Here is a 27,879-nt window from a genome sequence, read left to right on the forward strand (position 1 = left end):
GACACTGAAGAGTTGCAAATATTTAATTAGAAGTTTGAATATGGCATTGGCCAGCTAGGTAAGCCTTTACACAGAGGAGCATGTGTGTGTAAGTACTTCACAAAGATAATGTAGAAAGCAATGAGGAAGATGGAAAAGACTGGAAAGAAATCAGGTAAGCGGAGTTTAGGAATGAAACAAAGTGAAGATGAAGAGATGCTTGCTTGGAAAGTATGAGCAGGCATTTAGAAATACAGAAAACAGCACAGGGAAGAGACTAGGAGTGAGCTTTCAAATGTTTTAAAACTATCTGCAGTTCTAGAGTTTCATATTCTTTTGTGCCTCCCTCCCTAAATTGCTTTGATTTTTTTTTTCTTATCTAGTGTAGCATTATATTGCAAAGCCTACTGCATCATTTCTTCTTCCATTTTGGATTGTTGGTCCTTGACTTGTGGTTATTAACCCAGAAGTGATTCTCTTAGATGAGGCTCAGTTACTGGTGTTATCTCAGCTTCCTTGCAGTGGCCCGTGTCAAGGGAATTTGTTTGGAAAGTAAAAAGTGTATCTCTGTGCTTTTGGCAATCAGAATCAAAACTCTATCTTTCTTTGCTACACTTAACACCCTTTTAACTTCTCAGATCATTCTAACCAGTTCAGCTTCTGTTTTTTCTGTATTGAAAGTGCATGAATCCATGTCGTTGTATCCTGGCCCCTTGACTAAAATACAAATACTGCATCATGGCAGCACTCCTAACTATTCTCTTGTCTCTAAAATATTGGAGAAAAAAATTAAACAGTCGATAGCATTTGACTTTCATCTCTTTTATGTAAATACATATTTTGTTTATTTAGAAATCTTAAATTAGTTTCTTACAAATACTTTTACCCCTCTTCTAACAAATTTAGGATAAGCAATACTTGGTAGCTTTTTGTGTCTCGAATTAATGGTATACCAACATAAATAAATCTTGTAATATTAATTTTATTAAGTAGTAGATTACGTTCTCAGTGTGTTTTTGTCTAAGAAAAGACATAAAATTGTAAATGACTTGCTAGAAAATTAAGAAAAAAATAGTTGAGTATCTTTACAACTTACAGCTCTTTAAACATAAAACTAAAATTATTTTCCTTTATTGCCATGTTGCATTTTGCAGAAAAGAACTTCATATTAATGTTGATTATAGTCCTTATAAATGTTACTTTTTAATATAAATATTAGTACTAAAGAGAAAACGAGTTCCTAAGTAACTTAAAAGGCGAAGAAAGGATAAAGAACATTTAAATTAATAGAAATTCTTTAAAATACATTTTTTCTTATTTTCTAAGTTCATTTGTGGTATTGTTTGTACATTTCTTGTGAATTTTTGTTTTTATTTATAATTAAGTTTGTATTTGGAAATCTTAAAAATTTTTTGCCTTTTTATGGGATACAGTGTAGTTTCTATGCAGATTATCATTGGAGTCTGAATTAAACTCATAATATATTCACACTATTTCTTCAACTGAGTCTTTGATAAGTTTAAGTACACTGCTTGTTTTAATTAAAGTGTTCATTTCTGAATTACAGTAGCTTAAAATACACATTGCGATTCTCTTTTGGAAAATGATTGTGTAATAATTTAAACAGTGTAAGAGCTGAACAATACAGAACATGCTTTGCTCATGTGCTGCAAGCTGATACAGGTTTTAAATAAGCTTCATTCTTCTGCACTAAAAATGTTTAAAATGCAAATGATACTTGCATTTAGCTAAAGAAATCTTGATGAAGCTTCAAGGAAGAAGCAAGGACAGCCTACTTGCTCATTAGTATAGTGTGTGCAAGCAGATGAGATGTTCAATATATACAACTCACTAGACAACTACATTTGTTTTTAGGTTCAATGGTAAATGGATGGGGCTCTGCATCTGATGAGGATCGTAACTTTTCTAGTCATAGATCTAGTGTAGGTAGCTCGTCAGATGGCTCTATCTTTGCCAGCGGCAGTTTTGCACAAGCACTGGTGGCAGCAGCAGATAAAGCTGGTTTTAGGCTGGATGGAACCAGCCTTACAAGAACAGGTTGGTAGACTCCAAGTCAACACTCTTTGCATGAGAGAATCTTGTCCTTGGACACTGACCTCTTTTCTCCTGTTCTTTCTCCTTCGTGAGACTGACGGTAGGGCTTTCTTTAATATGCATGAACACAATTTGGATGCTCCATTACCAAAACTCTCTTCTGATGCTAGTTTTGCAGGGGCAAGAATAGTCTCCTCCTCACCAACTTCTATCCGTTATTTTCCTTTCTCTTCATGGCTTTGCTGATTAATTGGAATATGCTTCCTTTTTATATTATGGCAAAGCAGCAACTAAGATTGCCATTAAATTTTCAATAACTCACACTTTGCGAAGTCCTCACACAATTAATCATGTACCCAGTGATTAAAATTACTCAGCTTTGATCTCCATTACTTTCCTTTGCCCCACCTGTTTCTGCAAATACATTTTCTGGGAAGGCTTCCTTAGCATGGGGTGAATGGGTCTAAGACTGTCGGTCTTAACAGTTCAAATGGCTTATGGTCTTATTAATTGTTTGGCTATTAAGATTTTAATACAATAATTTTTTATTTGTTTTAAAGGATGCTAATTAAAGATAAACCCACTGCATGTGCAAGTTGAATAAAATAATGACAAGTGTATTTCTCTTTAGAGTAATTTTGATTTCTGAGAGTGATAAGTAATCATATAAAAGAACAATTGTATCATTTTTCATGTGCTGCTCATTTCACAAAAAAAAAGCATGTGGAATTAATAATAGATCAGTAATTTGTAAACATTTGAAACAAAGTAACTTTGGCGTGATGCGTGCTTTAATATTTGTATATATAATTCTTAACTACAAATAGGAATATTCTAAGACATGAATTAAACTGAACTACCTTGCAAAACAAACTAATAAAATACTAAGTACATTTGCAAAATCTTAACTGTATTCACACAGAAAAGAAAAATGATTTTTACCATTCACTAAATTCTCAGATTATACAAATGAGTATTGGGAGTTTTCTTGGAATTACATCATCAATATTTCTTTGAGCATACATTAGATATATTTAAATGAAATAAGTAAGATCTTCTAAGCATTGCAGAGGTTTATTTTTCAAATAGCATCCAAACTAAAATATGTTGCAATAGAACTGTTATTTGAATTGTCTTGCATTATAAGGCGTAAGTCCGAAACTTTATGTTGCCTGAATGCTTTTTGTGGCATCAGCTGTAAGCAGAACAGTGAGAACGTGCAAGGAAACTAATACATTGGAAGGCCTAAGTGCATTTCTTGCATGTATGCTAATAGCTAATAAAGCATTAAGTAATATCATGTCACATTGACTTAAGAAAATGTAACTACATACAATAATGTTGTAGGAAATGAAAGCATACACAGGAAAATAAATACATGTACATAAACCAGGCCTCTGTTACTAAAATAAACAAGGCATTAAAATCACAAGTTGTTGAAAATTTATTAGCTAACCTTTTCCCAGAATAAATTTCGCTGAATACCTATTCTAAACCATAAGAAAAGGACACAGCACATTTCATTTTTCAATGAGAATTTGGAGCCTGCTCAGATACAATAATATTCATCAGAAAACACATATTGCATGCTGGATATACAAGGTGATTTTAACCTGTTATCCTCTACACAGATGTTATTGAGTTTCTGCCAAAAGAGATAGAATTCATTGTGTATGTGCATAAGTGGTAAGGTCAATTTAATATATGTGTCTGAGCAGACCTTTCATGTAAAATTTCAGATGTAATTACTATATGACATTTGTCTGTGTTCAGAGAAATTTTGTAAGTTTCCAAGGGTAAAATTCTATTAAAAAAATAAAACAATATATATTTTATTTCATATATAGTTTCTTTAATTTTAAGAACTAAAAGCTGCATGAATTTGCATATATCTATGAAAGTATCACTAATATTGTCAAGGTTAAATAAAAATATAATCATGCAATATTGAGTTTTGGATTGCTGGATCTGTTTTATGTTTACTTGTTTGATTTTGGGGGTTCAGTGTGGGTGTTGTTAGCTTATTAGAATCGAACAAAATAATGCAGCTGAAAATGTAGAAAATATATTTTTCTACAGAGATGCACCAATATTTGGTATCTTCAAATGTTATCTCTAGGTAGATTTACAAGTTAGTCTTAGAACTGAAATACAAGACAGAATCAGTATACTATAATGACATTCCCTATACCCCATTCCCTCTGTTTTCAATTTAGGAAAAGCCTTCACCTCCTCTCAAAGACCTCGACCTGCCAGCCCATTTTCTACTGACAGTAATACCAGTGCAGCCCTGAGTCAAAGTCAGAGGCCTCGGCCCACTAAAAAACACAAGGGAGGGCGGATGGACCAACAACCAGCATTGCCTCATCGGAGAGAAGGAATGACAGATGGTAGGTTTCTTTCCTTTGCTCTTGTTTTCCTCACTGAAGAGATGTGCTCCCCACAATCATTGATGTCGATTAATGTCATCATGGTAGATTAGCCATTGCCTCATTACACAACAAGGCAGAAACCTGGCAATATGGTCTTGTTTATATAAAACATGACTTTTTAAAACAATCTAGAATTATTCCATATTATTAAATCTCAAGAAATATATGCCATACAATTTTTCAGACACTGAATTTTTTTTTTTTTTTTTGCCATTCTGGCATCTTTCATTAATACTTTTTAGTGAACATTTAATTTAAGAGTAGGAAAGCTGCATGTGCACTTATATTATCAGAACTTTTATAATACTAAATTTTAATATCTTAGCTCGTATTTCACTTTGGAAATAAAAGACTTTGAAATAAGTCAGTAAGTTTTTAGTCTCAAATTTCAGAGCCAATATCAGGCTACAGGTCATGTAGTTGAAGAGTATCTTAGTCTGTTTGGGCTGCTATAAAAAATAGAGTCATGCATTGCAGGCCAATGTTTCAGTCAATGACAGACTGTATATAAGACAGTGGTCCCATAAGGTTGTAATACTGTACTTATGCTACCTTTTTTGTTTAAATACAGAAAATACCATTGTGTTATAACAGACATGCTGTACTGATTTTTAGCCCAGAGCAATGCTATGTAGTCAACTATGCCATCTAGGCTTATGTAAATACACTCTATGACACCTGCTTAACAATGAAATTGCCAAACACTATATTTCTCAGAACTTATCTCCATTATTAAGTGACACGTGACTGTACCATAAGCTGGTATGTTCCAAACAACAGAAACTTTCTCCGCAATTCTGGAGTCTGCCAAGTCCAAGTCAAGGCACTGGCAGATTTGGTATCTGATGGGGATCCACTTTCTGGTTCATAGAGGGTGCTTTTTTCACTGTATGCCACATAGTGGAAGGCAGAAGATTCTCATTGGGATGTGTTTTATAAGGCACTCATCCCTTTATGAGGACTCCACCCTCATCACCTAATCAACTGTCAAAGGCCGCAACTCCAGATATCATCACATTGGAGGTTAGGATTTTAACATATGAATTTTTGGGGTACACAAACATCCAGACCCTAGCAAAGGGTCAGCAAATTTCTATTAAAATCTAGATAGTAAATATTTTGGCTTTTGGGACATATGGTCTCTGTCACAACCATTGAACACTGTCATTATTGCATGAGTGCAGCTATAAGAAAAGTAGAATAATGGATATGACTGATTTCCAATCAAACATCATTCACATAATGGGCAGTGGCCGGATTTGGCCAATGGCCATGGTTTGCTGAGCTGTCTCAATCTTTCTGTTTATATTTAGCATCCATTATTTGAATATTTGCTTAAATACTACTAGTTTCAGGAAACACAATGTTATTGAAAGATACCCATGTTCAATGAGTATTTAAATAGCTTTACAAAAGATAGTCTATTTCCCATATTTTAAACTTAATTCTTATTTATTTTAAAGCACGAATTAAAAGATAGAGCCTAAAGTTATATTCTAAGGATATGTAACACATATTTGAAGTGTCTAGTACAATGTCAGATTGAGAGATAAATTTATTTTTCCTTCTCAGCACCATACCCTATACACACACAAACATTATCCTAACATAGTTCAGTTAAACACCAAAAGGATAAATTTTTAAAAGCTGAACATTAGAACCATCTGGGGAGCACTTAAAATATACCCTGGATACTCAGACTTAATTATTCTGGGGTGAAACCCAGTTATGCGTAATTTTAAAACTCCACTAGTGAATCTAAAGTGTAACTATCTCGGCGAAGCTATGACCTAGTCCTTAGCACACTTACACTTATCATCACAGAACAGAATGAAGCTTAACTGGAAAAGAAGAAACACATTTATTTTTTATTAATTTGGGGAAAGGAGTGTTCAATCCAACAGCCCTGCTTGTGCTGTCTTTTGTCATCTTACACAGCTAAGAAGAGTTAAAAAGCCAAATATTGTATTTGTTCTACATGCTTTCAGGTTTACTTACCTTTTCTGCTTACTTTGTTTTCAATGGAATTTGAAGGTTAAGGGTACAATTGAGATTTTTGGGTTTCTATAAATGGATATCCTGTGGTGAGTAAAAAATGCTCACCACTGCCTTTTTGCCTTAGATGTTCAGAAGATTAACTGAGCACTTAGTGTTGATCTAATTCTTCCTAAATAAAAAAGGGATACTTTCACTGATATGCTAGTTACAAATCTAATAATTGATAATTTTCTATATCTTTTTCTGCTGTGAATATTGTGGACAGAGAAAAATGTTGGTATAGAATTTTCTGTGGTTTTACAGAAATGTTTGAAGATAATATTCAGAATATGGGGAAGATATAAAATATAAATCATCAAAACAGAGATCTCTGTTTCTTCCTAAAACACATTTGTTACAAGCTTTTTTAGAATGTTTGCTTAAAGCAAGCTACCTCCTAAAGTATGATCAATATATTGCTTATCTTTCTAAAAAATAAATGTTTCTAAATTTTCAAATTTACCAGCATTTCAAAAACGGGTTATGGATTATGTGCTATTAGAAAGTGATTCTAATTATAAATGATTAGAAGTAGTAATATTGCAAAGGAAATTTCAGCCCACATATCTTCCCAAGTGCTTAATCCAAAGGCATTTTAATTATGATACAGTGCAAAGACATTTATTTTGGATGGCACTCTACAGATTATCCTTAAGAACCTTGTTATTTTGCAGCAAATGCATATGCCATAGCATTTATATGATATGGATCCATATGTCATGATCATTTCATAGCATTTTTATGTACAAATCAAGTTGATTTTTGGGAAGGCTAATGCTTAACAGCATTGAGTGTACAGACATTTTACAATAAATCTTGTGCATCATACATTTTACAGTAGCGTTTGCTCTCTTCTAAGCTGTAATGTAAAGATGTAGGCCTTTTCAGTACTGGGATACCACCGTTTTCTAGATCAGACCTTTATGGTCTCTGAGGAGGAGACAGAACGTGAGTGGTTGTTGGGAGGTTGTAATGGCAGGTGACACACATCACTTCTCCTATTACACTGGCAACAACTCTGCCACATGGTGTCAAACTAACTACTGGGCTGAGGAAGCAGCCTTCCCCGTCTTCCATAAGGGAGATTATGAATGGTGAGAAATGTCAGTCTCTATTCCAAAGACTGAAAAAACGCACACATGTTGAAGATGTTCTTCTCCCTTTTGTATAGTCTCTCTTAAGCAGGCATTGCGGAGTCTAAATCTTGTATTCCATTTGTCTTATAAATCAAATATTACCCTTGGAAGCCAATATACTGACCAATGCTAAATAAGGAAGATAGATCTGTACCCTGTTTTCCCCAGATAATTAATTTCTTTCTAGCCTATTCTCCTTTCCCTCTAGCTCCTTTTTTTTTTTTTTTTTTTTTTTTTTGAGAGAGAGTTTTGCTTCTGTCACCCAGGCTGGAACGCAATGGTGCAATCTTAGCTCACTGCAGCTTCCGCCTCCCAGGTTCAAGCAATTCCCCTACCTTAGCCTCCCAAGTAGTTGGGATTACAGGCATGCACCACCACACCCAGCAAATTTTGTATTTTTAGTAGAGATGGGATTTCACCATGTTGGCCAGGCTGGTCTTAAACTTCTGACCTCAGGCTATCTGGCCACCTTCACCTCCCAAAGTGCTGGGATTATAGGCATGAGCCACAGTGCCTGGCCCTGTCCCCCTAGTTCTTAATATCTTGTTCAGAGAAGGAGCTCTTTGTCAGCTCTGCCATATAGTAGCTTTGGCCTTCGAGCAAATTTACATATTCATTAATCTATTTATTCAAATACTTATTAAGCATATACCATATAATAGACAATGGGAGCCAAACTGACAAAATCCCCTGACTTTTTATATTCTAGTTGGGGAAGATAGATAAAGACCAGCCTAAGTACATACATGAAAATATAAGTAAGATGATTTCAACTGTTCTGGAGAAAAAACAAAGGGAAGGGAGTTGAGAAATGTAGGTGGAGGGAGGAAGTATTTCTGAGTAAGTGATCAGGAAAGGCGTCACCAGGAAGGCAGCATTTGAGAAAAGACTGGAATAACATAAGCGAAAGAGTAATGCTGATGCCTGAGGAAAGGTCATTCCAGGAAATGAGAATGGCAAATGAAAGCCTGAGAACTTACCTGATGAAAAGGAAGGGAACCATATGACTGGAGCAGAGACAGCAACAGGGTAGGCTATGAAGTCAGAGCAGCTAACGAGGGTAGCGTTTGTTAGACCTTTAAGCCACCCAAATGACACTGGCTCTTACTTTGAATGGGAGACCCCTGGAGGGTGTGTGTGTGTGTATGTCTGCATGTGTGGATGCACGTGTGTGTGTTCAAGGCAGGGAAATGACATATCTTATTTACGTTTTTATTTTTTAAAAGTCACTCTAGCTGCTGTGTTGAGATGTGCTAAATGAGGCAAAGTGGAGATTGTAGAAGCTACCTAGGGAATAGATGATGGTGGTTCGTGCCAAGGGAGAATCAATGGAAGTGTTAAGAAAGGTTGGATTTTGGAGGTGGAGCTAATGGGAGTTGTTACGAAATTAACATAGACCATAAAGAAAGGAAACCAGATCACTCTGAAATTTTGGCTAATTTGTAGAATGTAACTGTGACCAATTAAGAGAAGAAACACTGCAGAGGAAGCATATTTTATATAGGATGATCTAGAGCCGAGTTTTAATACGTGAAATCTGAGATGCTTTCTAAACACCTAAATGGAGCTGGCCAGTGTAGATCTGGTTAATGAGTCTGGCGTTCATTGGAGGAAAGATCCAAGCTGGAGATTTTAAATTTCTTTGGGCCTTCATTTTCTTATCTAAGAAAGGAAGGTAATAATGGCACCTATCTAATTGGACTGTTGTATGCCTGAAAAGAGCTGATGCTCAGTAGGCCAGGAAGAGACTGTTTAGTAAATTAATTTAGTTGAAATGAATCAACATAGAAACGAATAATAAATTTAATTTAAGTAAATGTATTTGATTACATACATTTATTTTCAAACCATTCTTAATCCCATTTCTTTTTCCAATTAGTTTATTTCAATGTGCATGCAATGTCCTTTCTTAGAATATACAAACTCCAAAGATATTACTTAATTATGAAGCTATATAATTTTAGGTTAAATTAAATAGTAATCAGAATTTTAGCTGGCATAAGCAGATGCTGTCTTGGCCATTTTAAAAATTAAGCTTCTGTGATGGAGAATAAAAATCAATGACAAGATAAGTTATTTTGGAAGCAAATACAATAATTTCACTGGCAGTCTAAGTTCAATAAAACAAATGAAATAATTAATTTGCATTTATAATAACATATAGTGAAGGAAGTCAGTACTATTGAATATGAAGGAAACACCAAACTCATGGGATTATCCAACAAACAGATATCTCCATATTGGATTAGCTCTTCATTGTGGTAGAAATATTCCAAATCCAACTTTATGCTCCCAGACAGAGACCCTGTTCCCTTCAGTTACTGTATAAGCAATTCATAATTTAACATGAGGACAAATGTAAGAACTGGCAATGCTGCTCCAACTGGGAACTCAGAAGAAATGTGTCAGAGACCAACATTACCAGTTCAGTGGTGGATAATATCATTTTGCTCATAAAAGAGAGTCTAAAGCTTCTTAAAGTCTTTGAAAGGGACAGCTTAGCTGTCTATTAAGGGAGCTATCTTTTGCGTACAAGAAATTTATACTTTTTACTTCTAAATTTCACAAACAATATTATTAGAAACAAGAGAATACATTTACAAAAATGGCATCAGAAATAATTGACTACATTACGTACAATATCCTCTATTCATGTAATAAATGTATATTTTATATGATATTTGGTCTTTATGAACAATAATGTAATTACAAATATTCTAAGGATGAACAAAGAAGTTTACAATAGCATGCAAGAAAAATGAGAAGAAAATGATCCAAATTGATGTTCAGAAGATTTCAAAATCTTCAGCAAAGTAATTTCAGAACTAATAATACATACTTAAAAGTGAAAGAAAGGACTGTGATTTCACAATCGAAGACATACAAACTCTAAAAGTATTACGATCTGAAGAGTTAATAAAAAAGAGATGAATAGTTAGTCGATATTGAAACTTTAAATTTTTTGCTATCTGGTATTTACTTTAAAGAGCTTTTCTGAAAAAGTATCTCTTCTACCATATCTCAAATTTCTGTGATGCATTGCCTGTTCTAGTACCATAAAACGCATCCAATCTTTACTCTGAACATTGGTTATTACTTATTACAATTAATACATTGGAAGATTATATTAGTTGTAACTCATTAGCTAACTCATGAAACGAACAGCCAGAATTGGTTGTCAAGCAGAATGTTAATTGCATTTAATAAATATTACTTTAATGTTGCTAAAAGTGACACATACATGGGTAAAGGCAGTCATATGTTGCATATGACATGGCATATAGTTCTAAATTTCCCGAGGGTGACATTTTCTATGGAGATTGGCAGGAGAGCTTTTGTTCTTGGGGCCTTTTGTTAGCACAGCTTCTAGAATTTCTAGTGATCTTATTTTGGGTCATGGTATTTCTACTTTGGGGAAGGAGGGTTGGACAATGGATTGACTATAAATCATGAACTGCCCTTTACACCTTGAGTGATATCCTCAGCATATCACTGAAAACTCTTTAACTGTTCAGTAAAACTAGTCAATTTTGTTTTAATGATGCTATGGCCAAAAGACAGCAGAGAGATCAATAATACGAGTTTTGGAAATAAATAATTGACTTTTATTTTCCCCAAATTTCTTTTGTATGGGTAATACCTGTATGAGGGCAAAGGTTTTCTTCAGCTTGAACTAAAACCTGTATTTTTCATTAAATTTTAGTCCATTCTAAACATTATTCAAAATTTTTAGATCTTCCACCACCACCAGATCCCCCGCCAGGTCAGGGTTTAAGGCAGCAAATAGGCCCGAGCCAGCATGCTGGTAACGTGGAAAACTCAACAGAGAGAAAAGGAAGTTCTCTAGAGAGACAACATGCATCCAACTTAGAAGACACAAAGAGCTCATTGGATTGTCCAGCTAGAACCTCCCTAGAGTGGCAGCGACAAACCCAGGAATGGATAAACTCCACAGAACGCCAAGAAGAGATACGGAAAGCCCCACACAAACAAGGTGTCGGATCAGGTGTGTTCTGCACAGTCCCAAGAAAGTGTGGACTGTTACCATTTCTTTTCCTACCAGGTATTCTAGAAATGGCAGTTGTTTAAGGGCATCTGAAATGCATTTGCCTTAGATCGATAATGGAATTTGAAATTCCTTAGCAGAGTTTGCCAGTACCTGCGTTAAGGCTGATTCCAGTGGGCATTGTTCCTCAAGTCAACCTTTCTATAGAGCCTTTGATCCCAAGAGACATCCAAGCTTAGTCTACACTCCTCAGTATAAAATTTTATTTTTTGCTTATTAATGTTTATGTTGACAACTTTTAAGATGGCTGCATTTCCTTTTTGTGTCAGTTTAATTTCTGCCTTCAGCAAGTTTGTTCATTTTGACTGAAGTAACCAGTCATTCAAAAGGAGAACTCGCATCAAATAGGTGAATTCATTGAAATTACAAAGTTGCCAAAAAAAAAAAAAAAATGCCCAGTCACAGAATCCTCCTTAGATAAGGTTAAACTGGGCTTGCACTTTCTCCAACTGTTGATCAGTTGATTGATTTAGTTGATTGTTAATGCGTCTATGGGAAATGCTCTTTTTTATAAATCTAGCTTTTTGGAAATGTCACAGAAATAAATTTCATTGTTTGTAGATTTTGGATGGTGGGCGGGAGGTGGGGAGCCTGTTTCATAAATGCATTTTCTGAGACATCTCATGTCAGGATTCATTGAGTATTGAAACACACACATACATATACATACAGTCTTTGAAAAAAATGTCCTGTCACTTACTCATTTGGACTCAATCTTTTCTAGGTAGGCCTCTCTCCATTCATTTTCCATAACTATGTTTTGTCACAACTTGGTGCTCAAGTTTTTGGAAAATGTCATTTGTGCAAGGGCTAGAAGATGATAATTTTAATAGCTAGGTTTAGTGAAACATTTAGAAAGGTTTCATCATTCAGACTGTGAAAGAAAAATTATGTGATTCTTGTCATTAAAGACTATATAAGGGAAGGAATAGTAAATTCAGTCAGCATTAATCAGGAAATAATAGCCCATACATAGTAAGAAAGTGAAAAATGGAGAGGATGGGGGGTGGAGAGGAAGAGAACGAACAAGGGGAAAAAAGGAAAAGAAAAAATATTTTTTGCACTATTATTTGTAATATATGTCATGAGTTATTTGTAGAGAGACAATCTGTATAAATAATATTAGCATATTATTTATGTAAATGTGTGAGTTGCTCTTTCTTTCAAGGAAATACACAGCCCTTTAAATAATGTATTTCTGTCTCAAAAAGCAACATAAATTTTAAACACTTATTTAACTAATATATTGTTATTTATCTAAATCAGTTGAGAAAATATTGCCATAATTTCAGCTGAAACATGAACCATGTTTCTTCAATCTTAATGGGAAAATCAAATTGGAGCCTCATTGAACTTTAGAAATTATTCTCAGATATGCTTTTGTAGTTCATTGTATGTAGCTCTCTTTCATAATGAATTTAAATTTGGAAAATAATATATAACATTGTGTACTTATCCCAAGATCTCTTTTAATTTAATTCTGCTTCAGTTCCTATTATAGGAAATGTTGCTTGCACATAAAAATTTCTTTAATATCCGCTTCTGATTAAACCTCATAATTTTAATTTTACTAAAGAATGAAGTGGTAAAGTAGGCCATTCACAGTGTAATATTTAACAGTTAAGTTTAGTTTGCCTCCATGTTGCTGTTCAACTTAGTCCTTTGTGTTTTTTTTCTCTTTTTCAGAGGAGACATTGGTGCCCTACAGCAAGCCCAGCTTCCCATCTCCAGGTGGCCATAGTTCATCAGGAACAGCTTCTTCTAAAGGATCCACTGGACCTAGGAAAGCAGAAGTATTGAGAGCAGGCCACCAGCGCAATGCCAGCGACCTTCTTGACATAGGATATATGGGCTCCAACAGTCAAGGACAGTTTACAGGTGAATTATGTAAGTGCTGTAGGTCATTTAAAACGCTATGGTGATTCAGAAAGAATATTGGGTGAATAACATTGCCATATTAAACACGTTTCAGATTACTGGAAAACTTGCTCTGCTACAAAAATAATCAATTGCAGTTTTCAACAAATTTGGTCATAACTTGGGCCATCCCTATATTTATCACAGCCCATTTTTATCAATGTTTCTGTTATTTCAAGTTTGAGTTATGCTATAAAAATTGTTTTAAGTTAGGTAATTAGTCTTAATATTTGTAAGTGAAATTATATGTGTATTTGTCATTTTCTTTGCCTTTTCAACTGAGCACAATAAATAAGGGGAGACATTGGCCTTCTGGTAGTTTTAAAGAAACTTCTAAGGATTTCCTCATTCTTTAGTTGCTCTTTATTTACTTTTTAAATTTGAGTAGTCACTCTTGAAGAGTTGATCTTTGATTATTAATTAATCTGTAATATTTTGACTGCAATAACATTTTATAAATAAATTTCCATTTGTGAATAAAAGCTGGCACAAGTAGTTAGTATAATTAATTTTCTAAATATAAAATACTGGGTAATAGGGAAAGCTAAGAATGCCACAGCAAAAAACATTGAGTGCCTTATGTTAATTTCCTCCAGAAAGTTACCAATTCAGCTTTTCATTATCAGAAATATATTTGCTGAATATTTTCAACTGCCTCTTTGAATTCTGCTTTAAAGCACTGCCGAGAAAACAGCCATTTTTCTAATATTCACAACCACTTAACTTGTTGTTGGACATGAGAAAGTAATCTGTCTTTCTAATCTGTCTATTTCCGCATCAGAAAAAACATTACCATTATCTTCACATCATAGATTGTTTGGAGGATTCTGTGAGATGAAGAAAAGAGAAATAATTTCAAAACTATAAATTTCCTTAATGATTTCAGTTGTCGTTGTTGACTATTGCTAATCTGACTATTGTTAAGATTTGTTTAGAATTTTAATTTAATTCATAGTTACTTAAATTTTTCTTTTAACATTTTTTTTTTAAGCAATGACTCACAGGAGTACCAAAATAGTTCTGTGGGGTGTTTACACTTCCAAACTCTATGGTATTTTTTTTCTTTCACTCTTTGGTCACCTCCTTCAAGTAAAATTACTTAAATTCACAAACTAATCTATCTGAATACCTTACTTAATTATTAATTATCTGTTTGCTTTGCTTTTGGTTATGCTGGCCAGAAAAGTAGAATGCTTAATTTAAATTTTAAAATTTATTTCTGTTTTTTTCTCTCTTTTTAGAGTAACTGAGAGGAGACATTCAAAGCTGCTCTGAAGGACCATCAGGTCCAAACTCATGGAAGTGATGACACTAAACAGTGCAATGAACAATTTCTTTATTTATGTACTATTAAAACAACTGTAAATGCAATGTAAAGACACACAGCCACACATATCCCACAGATATTTTAATTGTGTTCTTCTCTTAAGTACACCACCCACCTTAACTCTTTCTTGTCAGGAGTATATAAAAAAGAAAGGAAAAAAAAACTCACCCTACAGGAAGAAAAGGATTTTCCTCTGTATATAATTTCTTTTGTGCATTGCTATGCAAGCTCACTCTTTTTAGCTCTGTTCATATTATTGTCTGTTCTTATTGGTCTGTTGTACTATATGTGAATTAATAGGCTGTGGTGCCATATATTAACTTTTAATTGTGTAACTTTTATGTTTAAATTTTGCACTGCAATTTTATTTGGTGATAAGCACAAATCTCTACTCCTCATGACATGAAGAAAAAGACTGAATGTGAAGGGAGTTTCTGTACTGTAAGCTAGGTTGGATAATGCTGGTTGTAACAAAGTATGTTAGATGGTTTTCAGTTGGGGTGTAGAAATAGGAAGATGCAAAGGAACAATGGTGTTGGCAAAGTCTCCTTTGAATATCAGGGACTGAGTCAATAAAAAAAATAATAGAAAGGTGGCTTTTACTATTAACAAAAGCAGGGGTCACAAAAAGGTAGTTTAAGTCTTACGATCGAATATGCATTAAAATATGCAGGTAGCAAAGATGTAATAAATTTGCCTAAAAAAAGAAATTAAAGTTTTATTTAGAATCAATTTTACCTGTCATTGTAATTGACCCATCTGAAAATTACAATAAGCAAAATTAAGGTGTTTCACAAGAGCTGTATTTATATTACAGTTTTTAAAAAACACTTTCTGAATTATCATAATTAAGCTCTCCAAATCATTAAGTCAGAATATAATATGAAATTCCCCAAGGAAGTGAAGAAAATGAACTCTCGAATATCTAGCAAATAAAGAAGCAATTTGTTATTAGGGCATACTCGAGCTGTTTCCAAATAAAAACTCTATTGCAATATCTTATTTCATCTTTCTAATACATGTACAGTACACACTAGAGGATAGAGCTGCATCACTTAAATTCATGACTTAAAAAGTAATACAATCTATATACAATTTGTGTTTTATTTGATTAAGAAGTGAAGTTTATGCCACCCAATGTATAGCCAAATTGTACGTGCTTAAAAAGCAGTGCTGAGAGTATGTTCAGTTCACAGTGAGTAGATTTATTGGAATAAATATTTTACGGTACATTCTCAGAAATTGGCTACCAACTAAAATACGTTTGACCCATTTTGAATGAGTAAATTGAAAAGAAAAATTTAAAGGAGAAAAAAATGCATGTTTATAAACTTTTTAAATAAAACCAAACCTTGTAAGTGGACATTAATAATTGTCCTGCCTCATTTCTTTTCACGACTTTGACAACAAGAAGTTCCTGAACATTAGTCATGTATGGTCAGAATAAATGTGATTTTAAAATATATGTTAGCTACTGTACATGTATAGTCAATCATTCAAGTAGAAGAGGACCTTTCTGAAATTCCCTCTTGTGACATTTTCCCATGTGTTTCCCGCACAATCTTAAATTCTATTTCTGTCTATAAGTTCTCAAATTTTTCCTATGATAAGTTCAGTGGTTGGTACATCTAAAAATGTTCAGCCTAATTAGGATCAGTTCTAAAATAGGGAACCCCTTTGAATGACAATTCGCACTCCATTCATTATTGGCTCAGTAACCAACTTGTCATGTTGTTATAACAAAGGGTTAACAGAATTAAACATTTCCGTCTTTTTTATTCCCTGAGACTGCTTCAGCACAGGCAAGTATAGGATGTAATGTTCTTCACAGGCCCCAACAGCTTTTTGGTGCCATGTAATTTATTTCTTCACTGAAGGGAAAAAGAATTCTGAGACACAGTTATTAAACCCTTTATCAACTTTCTACCATCAGTGCCTGAATTCTAATGCAGTTTGATTTCTCTGGGACAAAGAGGCTGAGGAAGATGAAAAGTTTCTACAAAGAGCGAATACATACTTATTCACAACTTTAGGATGTGAGGACTTAAACATTTCCCTACATAACCTCTTTCTATTTAAAGGCAAATAAATTTTAAAGAGGTTTTGTGATATCTCTTTAGATTTCTCCATGACCCAGTTTAGTCTAAAACCTTAGTTCATTACATACGTAACACATAACCTTTGATCCCTGGTAACTGGTAGGTGTAGATGATTAATAAACCAAGGCTTCGAAGTGAAGTATGTGTATACAGATGACTTTTGGCATAACGTGGGCATAGCATCCGACCTTCCTGATTGTCTTCAGCATATAAAAATTAACTGTTATAGTTAAAATTATGTCAGTGCAAACCTTGGAGTTACTTGGAATATTCTTTTAGAATAGTCCATGTTGTCTGTTAAACCTGGTTTTAAACTAATAGGGCAGTCAAATTATGCACCCAAAATATCACCCTTAAGTAGATCGAGGGCAAGATAAAATGCTGTAGCTATTAAAAGGAATTCCAAAACAATCATTAGAAATTAAAAGCCTTTGTCAACTTGCTACATGTAAAAAGCTCCTAATCAGTGTGTGTCAGATGTCAACAGAAAAAAACAAACACATATGAGAACCACAGCAGTTTTTCATTTCATCGCTGATTCAATCAATGTGATTAGAAATTCACTAAGCTCACTCTTTTGCAGGTCTAAACAGAGGCCTGCATGAGGATTGCAAAAGAGAATCTGGGTGGGAGAGAACGTAATCTGATCTTGCACTCATAGGCAATGCTGCTCTGCAGTCATGCCCAGCACAAGCACAGCTCCATTCACAACAGGAAAAGTCTTCTTTGGGAAAATAGCTGTATTGGTGCCCAAACTCAGGTATGCCAGTGTATGCAGGTGAAGTTGCCCTACCCATCTTCCAAACATGTTCTATAAGATTTTCAAGTTAAGGTGGGATAGTACAGGGGCGTGAAAAGAATTGATTCCTTCACAGGATTTGAATACAGTTCAAGGAAGGATATAGAAAATTCAAAACCAACACGTAAGATATCACACAACCAACAAATGTAAAACCATGCAAAGTTTACTTGTTTTAAGTACAAAAAATATTTAACGGTGTTCTATGTCATAGTTTAATGCTCTGAGTATTTAAATATGTTTTCCACAGGATTTGAGTTGAAAGTTTGTAATCTGCTTTTATGGAACACCTCCCAATTTCTTTTCAATAAATTTATGTAATTGTCCATTGACAATATAATGATAACAATACCCTTGAGCTTGAAACTGTGGTTAATCTTCACTACTGGGAAGTAACTGTGCATCAGTATTAAAGATATGCAGAAACATAACATTCACTAATTTGTTCACCTGCTTCTGTATATTGTTTGTGGAATTCCATGACAAGAACTGTTGTAAAGCAACATGTCTTTCCACATTATTTTGCTTCTCTATAATGTGTACTTCAAATGAAACACCATGCTTTAAAAAAAAATGATGTTCAATTCATTAATTTTTTTTTTAATCTCATAATTTCAAAAGCATTTGTTGTGATTTTAAAGTGTTGCAAGAAAAGGGATTTTGTGGCCGTGGGTAGACTTTTTATACTTTGTTTTATAGATGGGTTTTTTTTTAAATTGTAGTTTTAATTAAGTCACCAAGCAGCATCCAAAATCTTAATGTGTTTCATTTGATGTTGTTAGAGCAGAGAAGAAATTGGCATAAAATCAATTAATAGTATTGTCAAAGAATTGTGTATTGTGTACTCACTGGGAAAAAAATAAAATATATTCACATTTCAAATTTGCAGAAAAGCCCTTTATGTAAAACAAACTTGCTTGTTGACATGCCAAAAACAGACCATCTAGTCACTTTTAGAGCTCTACATTAATATTTTGTGACTAAATGCATTATATCTGTTTCTTATTCAGCTATGGTTTGAGTGGCAATAAACAGGAACCGGTTGCCTTTTAGTAGGGACTAATAGACACTGATAAAGAATACAGCAAACATTTGAAATACAGATGCCGTTCCATCAGTACTGCTACCTTCCCCATAACATAAAGACCTTTAGATAGATTTAAAACAAATACCTTATTTTGAAAGTATAAGTAAATATGAAAATTGAAAGAAAATAAATTTTTCTCAATTACTTGAGAAGAGCTAATTATAAATTTTTTTATTTTGGATGTTTTTACTTTGGATGTTGAAAAGTTATCTCAGGGACTAAGTAGAAAGGAAAACCACCCCATTTTGTTGTATTTCATAAATATTTTATTCTTTTTCACTGCTAAGTAAAACTATAGCCTCAGTTTTTTTTCAAAAATAAAGAGAGGTAGTTTGTTTTCTTTAAAACAGGAAAAGGAAAAAGATTATTGATAAATCCTGAAACACTCATTTTAAAAATATTTTTTAAAATACAAGGTTTAGGACAACACATTTTAGAGTGTCATTTAGTTTATATTAATAACGCAACAATAAAATAATATTACTATAATGACAAATGATGTTGCATTAGCATAATACAATGACAAAATACATATGATTAAAAACAAAGTATGGTAATATTATAAATGGTAGGACAATTACCAAACAACCATTCCCTTATGGAATTTGTGTATAAAATGGCAAAAGTGTAAAATTATCAGAAATATTTATTAAAGTAACACACTATGCTCTCTTGATTACTGTTATCTGTTAGCTGGAGAAAAGATATATTAATGTTGCACAAAAGCATTTGCATAAGAAATGATAATGTCCTCAATTTTTTAAAATGTGATTTTTATCTCTTTTACAGAGGAGAGAAGCAGAGTTCACACTAAACTTCATTTCGTAGGAGAGATGTGAAATAAAACTGTACAATAATAGAAAATCAAGTTTTAAAAGTTCAAAACAATAGTCCCGTAGAAAAGCTAACAGGAAGGGGAAGAGAATCTGTTACTTCCACAAGTTGGTAAAGACTTCTTTCACTTTGATGAATTTAGTGCAGTCTCAGTTTTGGCCTTCAGCTTCTTAGGCACAGAGAAAGAATCTGACACGTAGGAGTGCTGCAAAGCTGTCAAGAATCCCAAAGACAGATGCATGACAATTATCCAGCTGTGTGTTTAATATGAAGAACTAAAATGGTGACTAGCCTTTGCATCTTCCAGTCAAAACATTTTTCACCTTAAAGTAGTCTAGCTATAAGAAAAATAAATAAATAAATAAATAAATAAATAAATAAAAAGGGGCTGGATGCTGTGGCTCATTCCTGTAATCCCAGCACTTTGAGAGACTGCGATGGATGTCTCAGTAAAAGAGAGAAAATCACGTTTAAAAATGTAAGCCCAGGAGTTTGAATGAAATCAGCCTGGGCAACATGGCAAAGCCCCGTCTCTACAAAAAAATACAAAACCTAGCCAAGCATGATTGCACACATCCATAGTTCTACCTACTGGGGAGGCTGAGGCAGAAGAATCACTTGAGTCTGGGAGGTCCAGGTTGCACTGTGTAGTAATTGCAGCACCGAACTTCCTCCTAGGTGATAGAGTGAGACCTTGTCTCAAATAAACAAATAAACACATGCATGCATACATACATACATACATACATAGAAAAAGAAAAAAACCTGTATATTTCCAGGATATCTGATCATCTAATACCAAAATATTATCAAGATTTATATATGTATGTATTGCAGATACCTTAGTAATCAAGGAAATCTACATGTGTGATTCAAATACAATCACCTTGTGGCTCATGTCAATATTCATAACAGGAAATTTGCAGGCCACTGCAAGTGTTCTTAAACCATAGCATAATAGCACACTTCACCTTTAAAATACCTCGATGTGTGATATAACCTGTGGGTCATAGACAACATTATTTTAGACGAATTTTAGACAATGTTTTCCTGTACAATATTTCTGAATAATTTGTTTCTAACAAAGCTGGGTTTTTCTTTATTTATTCATTTTCCTTGCAAGCAAGTTTTGAGAGAGATGCTGAGCTAATAATTAAATATTCAGATTTGTAAAAACAGCAACAACCTTTGCCTTTATAAATAGATAATATATTCTGTTAATTCTTGCCCTGATTTCTAGGCAAGTATCTTTTTGATGAATGTTTTGAAACAAAGAGGAAAGAGCCAATAAACCAGGCCTTCAAATATATTTTTAAGCAATAAAATTTGTATTAGTTTCATTCAAACCCTCCATACCATCATAAAATCTATATTCTAGTCTTTCTCAAAAATAGTCTATAGGATTTTAATAGTATTTTTAAAATTAAGAAGAAGATAAAGGAATTGAAGATCCATGGTAAAGAGGAAATTTCTTTACTACTTGAATCCTTTAAAAATCTGTTCAAATCTTATATGACATAAAACCTTTGTCCTGGAGCATCTTATGAAATAGGACTATGTAAAATCCCCTTTGAAAAATAGTCTGATAGAAAGTATCATACTTTATTTTGCCCCTAGACTCTATATTAGTGGCCCCAAAGGCTTTGCATGCCATGTCTTGCTGTGGTCTTTTAAAAATCAATATTAAATCATGGGAAAGAGTCATTCAAATCCTAGCTATACTGTGCAGATTTTAAAAGAAATGTGCAGTGATAAATTCATTAATTAAATTATGTTTCCAAAGCTTTTGGAGATCAGGGCTCAGCCCTGTAGCAATAGGTAAGATTGCATTATGTTTTTTAGTTTTTCTACCATGCTTTTGTGTATTGTCAGCTCTTGAAATCATTAGGCTAAAATTAAAGCATGGAAATATACCTACTGTCTCTTCCTACCACTAGCTACTGACCTTCAATCAGATTTCAAAAGTATAATCCATTTTTAAAGATTTCACAAAAGCATAATTTTTTAAAGCTACTGTCTAATTATTAATAGGTTCTACTGAAGAGGTACTTTACTTAAAATAGTAGTAAGTAACACAAAATGTAGGGAGAGATGGCTTATAATTTCTCATTAAGATAATTCAGAGATAAGTACCAGTGGAATTTGAAATATACCTAACTAGTAATGATGAAAATTCATATATTCAGAAATGGCTAAATATAGAAGTAACAAAGGGAAGACAAGGGTAACCGTTACATGAACTTTCGCTGGCTATGAGGACAAAAGAAGTGAGAGAAGTTAAAGCAGAATGTAAGAAGTAATAATTCAAATTTACTTGATTAATTTTGAATGATGATAGACTATTGCAATCAATAAACTAAAATGTCCCAACATAGATAATTTCAAAACAGATATGGATGGGTAATGAATAGTTATTCTAATAAAAAAGAGGGAACAGACAAATGGTGGCAGTCTGAATGAAAGACATACTAGAATATTATTTATTCAACTTAATTAAAGGAACTACAACATTTTTGTTAACCGTGCAAGCATCTCTTGTGCAAATAACCACCCACCAAGAATTAAGACACTGTTTCCATCAATGTTGGTGATACTGTTTTTTTCTATCCTAGTCTACAATTATATTCAAAATGTATAAAACAAACCCCATACACATATGACAACAAAGTATAAATTTAAAGAAATATATGTGTTAAATGTCCATATCAACTAATTCCCACTAAAATCATTTGAATGGTTATTATTTAAAAGTTGAAGCTCAAGCACAAAGATACTTTCAATTTGTTCTAATATTCCAAGTAAAAAGAATTATAAACCTTAATATGTATTAAGTAGCCAAAAATGTGTTAGAAGATACATACATGCATACCCATGCACATATACAAATACACAGATACACATATATATAAATAATTTTCATTCCTTAGAATCCAACTAAGATAGGATGGGGATTGGAAAACACCCATATTCATAAAGTATAGAAAAAAGGGAAATGCCAAGAACTATGGGGACTGAGACAAATATCATAGGCTGAATAATACTTCAGATAATCTCTGTTTCTCCTAGACAAATTATATAGATGCATTTGCATGTATGTGTATGTATTCATACACTTGCGTCCACATACAGAGTCACCCTTCAATATCCACAAAGGACTGGTTCCAGGATCCTACCAAAATCAGTGGATGCTACTCCTTAAATAAAATTGTGTAGGATTTGCATATAGCCTATAAGCATCCTCCTATATACTTTAAATCATCTCTTCATTATTTATAGCATCTAACACAACGTAAATGCTATGTCAATTATACCATATTTTAATTGATATTATTTTTATTGTTTTTTTAAAAATTTTTATTAGGGTTTGTTTCCAAATATTTTCCATCTGTGGTTGGTTCCATCTGAGGATTTCGAATCTGTGAATATTGAGGCCTGACTATATATATTTCTACTATACATATTACATATATACATACATATATGCATTTATGAAGAAATTGATGTTTTGTTGTTCAAATGGCCAAATACTGCTTTTAAATCAATGAACACATGTTGTATACATAGTATAGTGGTTGGCACAATGTAGTTGGGTGTAGCCAATTGTATTTAATGAGATCATGTTATAAACTAGTTGGAGTGACATAAGGCATAGAACAAATATTACATTAGAAGGAGAAAGTGAAGAAAACCACATAAGATTTCAACTGTTGCAGAAATCAATTTTGGGAGATGACAGGTGGAAGAGAGCATTGAGGGTTGGAATGGTCAAGTGAAACGTCAGTAATAAAAGGAATTGACATTGGTCTTGAATGAGAATAATTACTAGAAAGATAGTGTAAAGAAGAGAAAGCAGACACTATATAGTCTGTAGCCAACAGGAAACTGTAGTCTAATAAGGGAACCAATCGTTGAACCAACATTTGAATTCAGTAGTATCTAAGATATGATAAATACACAATATAGTATTGCAATGGGGTAAGGAGAGTGGACACCTAATTCAGACTTTAAGGGTCAAACCAAGCATTGCAGACTCACTAACACAGTACAGAATGTTTATTTCTCCCAAATAAAGAAGTTAAATGAAGGTTAAACTTTCCCTGTACAAAAGCACTAGTTCATAGACAGCACAGCATAATTAAACAGTCAGTAGCTCAAGATGTTTAGAAAACAAGAAGGAAATATAGTGGAGCAATACAATGAAGAAAAGGATGAATGGGTTAAAAAGAAGTAGACTAATAACACCTAGAGTGAATAAAGACCTGAAGGAATACAGGCAAAGCAACTGTTATGTCTACTTTGCATGGTTCTTTTTTCATTCTGAGTAGATAAGGATATCTCATCCTCAAAGGGGATTTGTGCTTTCGGAAATGACAACAGTTAATTCTACCTTCGAATTCTATATATCGGCATTTGCCGTGCATGCACTAAGAGTCAAAATAAAGAACATTATAGAAGGTAAATCTGCTTAAAATAAATATCTGCCTAAAATAAATATACTAATTATAATAGAGTGTGAAATATTTCCACTTAGGAAGTAGGCAGTTGCATGTAAACAACAGCAGGAAAACCAGACAAAACCAGAATGACACCAATTGTGATGAGCATAATCACAAATGGGTCACAGTGACTTTCTACACATGTGAAATTGAATGCAGCAGAGCCAAATCAGACCCCAGGGCTCAAATAGGAACTTCATTAGGGAAAATTAAGAACAATACACAATGATAATAAATTCTGCAACAATAATCTATCTGAGAACAAACCATAAAAGGAGCACAAATTAATCTATATCCTGCAAAGAACAGATGAATAAAAACCAAGGTAACGGTGTATAGTAAAACTTAGTAGACAAAAATGGAATGCAAAGCATAAGTTGGTCTTGTCAGCTTTTCTCTTGCCTAGTCTGCCTTCTACCAGGACCCTAGTGAGTTGTTAATGATCTATTATTAAAGATGAAGAACAGAAAAGCTTAAAAATATGAAAAATAATTAGAGCATAAGACTAAATATGGATAATTATGAAATTGCAAAATATAATTAATAATCTATTCCCTGCAAATGTCTCTTCTGAAATGACTCCATAGTTTTAAAATGCAAAATAACTTTAATTTGTAACACCCGCATGCTTTCACAGACACGCACATTCAAACTGTGCACAAACTCCTTGCTGACAAAATAAACTTGTTATGAATCTTAGGGGCAATATGCAACCTACACTGAACATGGATTTGCTAGATAAGTTCTCCAGACGTAAATATCCCTGCTCAACATTCTCTTTAACATATTTCTCTAGTTATTGTTTGTCATCAGGGATTTCAGGTTTTTTCCTTTTAAAATTTAGTGCTATTAGAAGTAATTTTCTCCCCTTGAAGACATGTATATTTATTTTTCTAAGCATGGAGGCTTGAGAGAGTATTTTCAAATAAAAATTGCCAGGTATTTAAAAATATACAGCACTAAAATGCCATCTCTTATACTCCCTTTGCAATTGCCAGTTTCTGAAACAACACTGTATTGAGGGGCCGCTGAAATATTGAGCTGATTTGAATATACTGACACCCATTGAATTATTTTAGTATATTAAGTTGAATGGGATTGCAACTTTTCTTGTATAATCATCTATTCCATTTGAGTAATACCTTATCTAAGAGCCTAAAGTCTAAACTTATTGAATAAACCAATTAGTAGTAGAAACAGAAGAGAGGGCACAAAAATGTGTAGAAGCTGCTAAGCATGTAGTTGCTGGACAGTAAGTTTTGAACTTAAACCCAAGTAAGAGCAAAACATTAAAGCATCACTTTACTTTTTGTGTCTAAATATAAAATTGCCCTGAAGATACAAACATATGTATTCTGCTAAAACCTCAAGCAAACGGAAGTTTTTCCGAAGAGATTTTATACAAAAGCTGGGTGAGACAGTAGCACTATCTTCAACCACAGCTTTGCAAAAGTCTGAGGACTATTTTTCAAATAGACCATTCTGTCATGTGAATCCTTTTTAAAGGCTAAGAATTGCAGTCACAGTAAATATCATCTTATTCAAGACAATCTTATTGGTGGTGTTAAAGTGTGAACAGCAGACCAATATGTTTTACTTGAAATGGTCAATCCACTTAAGCAACATATACTTAGGGAGTAGTTTGAGTCAATATTTTCCTGGGAGAAGATACCTGGATCATCTTAAGCATTTATCAAATGCTTGAGTGCTGTGTTTAATGAAAGAAATTGCCTTTAAGATAAAAATGGTTCCTGAATGTGCTCTCAGGAAAGACCTTATCTCTAAAGAAACTCAGCTTATGCTGTGGAATATGTGCAATCTGTTGAGCCCACCAGAAGTCATCCAAACAAACAAATAACAAAGCAACTCATCAGTTGAATAAGTGAATCTAAGGGTCTCTATGTAGGTGTTGACGAATGTGCAATATGCACTCTAGCTTTGTTTGGAACAGGGCCTCTCAACAACAATTCCCTGGAAGTAAGACTTCACTCATTAACAATAATTCTGGTTTTAACTATAACAGTAGGATATGCATCTATTTTTATTCTAATTATTCACCCAAATTGTTAAGATTCATATTGAAAAAAGGTATAAATTTAAAAATATATACAATTTTCATTTAAAAATTGTCATTAGGCTACTCTTTGTATATCAGTTAATATTTCGGTTGCAAGAAATAATCTGCCCCAAAGGTACAGGTTTAGAAACACAAACTTATGTAACACAAGCTCTCAGGGATAAATATTTCCAGGGTGGTTGCAATGAATGAGTTCAAAATAAAATAAATGTAATTAGTTATGAAATAATTTTGCCCAAATCCTACTTGCCTCTTTTGACTAAATTTGTTCAAGACAAAAATGTGGCATTGAATTTCAAAGATATGTTCAATTTTTTAGTAATTTAGAAATACTGAAACACCTTAGCAAAAAATATACCAGTGAGAACATTGTGACAGTGAAACAGATCTAACCTAACTAGCTCCACTTTGCTTTTAATCTCCAAATTGTCTTTTGATCATGACTGGACATGGGCCAAGTTAACTTTGAGAGAAATTTATTTTATAGTTTAAGTGGTAATAGCCCTTCCCCAGACTAAACTGACTTGCAAAACTAATGAAACACCACGAGGTTGGGAGAATGAAAGAGGCCTGAATTCTGCCCAGATGTAGGCCAGGTTAAATGATTACCAGCCATTATTCCAGAGGTGACAAGATTTGCAACTTCCTGTTACTCCTGTAAATATCATTATTGTAGAATCTAAGATTGGCCTATTAGATATTGTATTAGTCTGTTTTCACACTGCTGATAAAGACGTATCTAAGATGGGGTAATTTACAAAAGAAAGTGGTTTATTGGACTTACAGTTCCACATGGTGGGGAGCCCTCACAATCATGGTAGAAAGCAAGAAGGAGCAAGTCACATCTTAACATGGATGGCAACATGCAAAAAGAGAGCTTGTCCACAGAAACTCTCAATTTTAAAACCATCAGATCTCATGAGACCTATTCAGTATCATGAGAACAGCATGGGAATTCAATCATCTCCCACCAGGTCCCGCCCATAACGTGGGAGTTATGGGAGCTACAAGATGAGATTTGGGTGAGGACACAGAGCCAAACCATACCAGATGTCTTTCAGGCTTTTGCATTTATGACAACAGATTGGGTTAACATGGACCAGCAAATCCTCTTTGGCCTCCATCCAGAAGCAGACTCAGCACATGGAAACTACTTTCCAAATCTCTATGATTGCATCCCCAACCAATCAGCAACACCCATTCCCTAACCCCCTGCCTGCCAAACTATCCTTGAAAAATCCTAGCCCCTGAATTTTTGGGAGGCTGTAGCTGGTGTTCTATGTATATTAAACTCTTGCTCGATTGCAATTCTTCTGTCTTGATAAATGGCTCTATGCAGGCACAATGAACCCATTGGGCAGTTACCAACTGGTCAAAGAAAAGACTTATTTGTGGTGTTATTAAAAAAAAATAGTGCTTTACACAGATTCTTTAAACCTTCAGTGGAAATAGATACCTTGAAATTTTCCCAGATACATGTTAATCATTGCACTTCTTAGAAAAGCTCCCTGATGAGATAGGCAAGAAGTAATAATGAT

General features: G+C 33.7%; 1 protein-coding gene across 1 annotated transcript in view; it reads left to right on the forward strand.

The window, feature by feature from the left end:
* Nucleotides 1-18,284, forward strand: part of ROBO2 (roundabout guidance receptor 2) — a 1,330,354-nt gene extending 1,312,070 nt beyond the window's left edge. Inside the window, exons 25-29 of the mRNA XM_037742645.1 lie at nucleotides 1,855-2,037; nucleotides 4,251-4,424; nucleotides 11,373-11,645; nucleotides 13,392-13,592; nucleotides 14,864-18,284. Of these exons, the coding sequence (XP_037598573.1) occupies nucleotides 1,855-2,037; nucleotides 4,251-4,424; nucleotides 11,373-11,645; nucleotides 13,392-13,592; nucleotides 14,864-14,865 (833 nt within the window). The 3' untranslated portion in view covers nucleotides 14,866-18,284. The remainder of the gene's footprint in view (nucleotides 1-1,854; nucleotides 2,038-4,250; nucleotides 4,425-11,372; nucleotides 11,646-13,391; nucleotides 13,593-14,863) is intronic.
* The last annotated feature ends 9,595 nt before the right edge of the window (nucleotides 18,285-27,879 follow it).

This window comes from Cebus imitator, unplaced genomic scaffold (assembly GCF_001604975.1).
Source record: "Cebus imitator isolate Cc_AM_T3 unplaced genomic scaffold, Cebus_imitator-1.0 Scaffold7, whole genome shotgun sequence".
NCBI lineage: Eukaryota > Metazoa > Chordata > Mammalia > Primates > Cebidae > Cebus > Cebus imitator.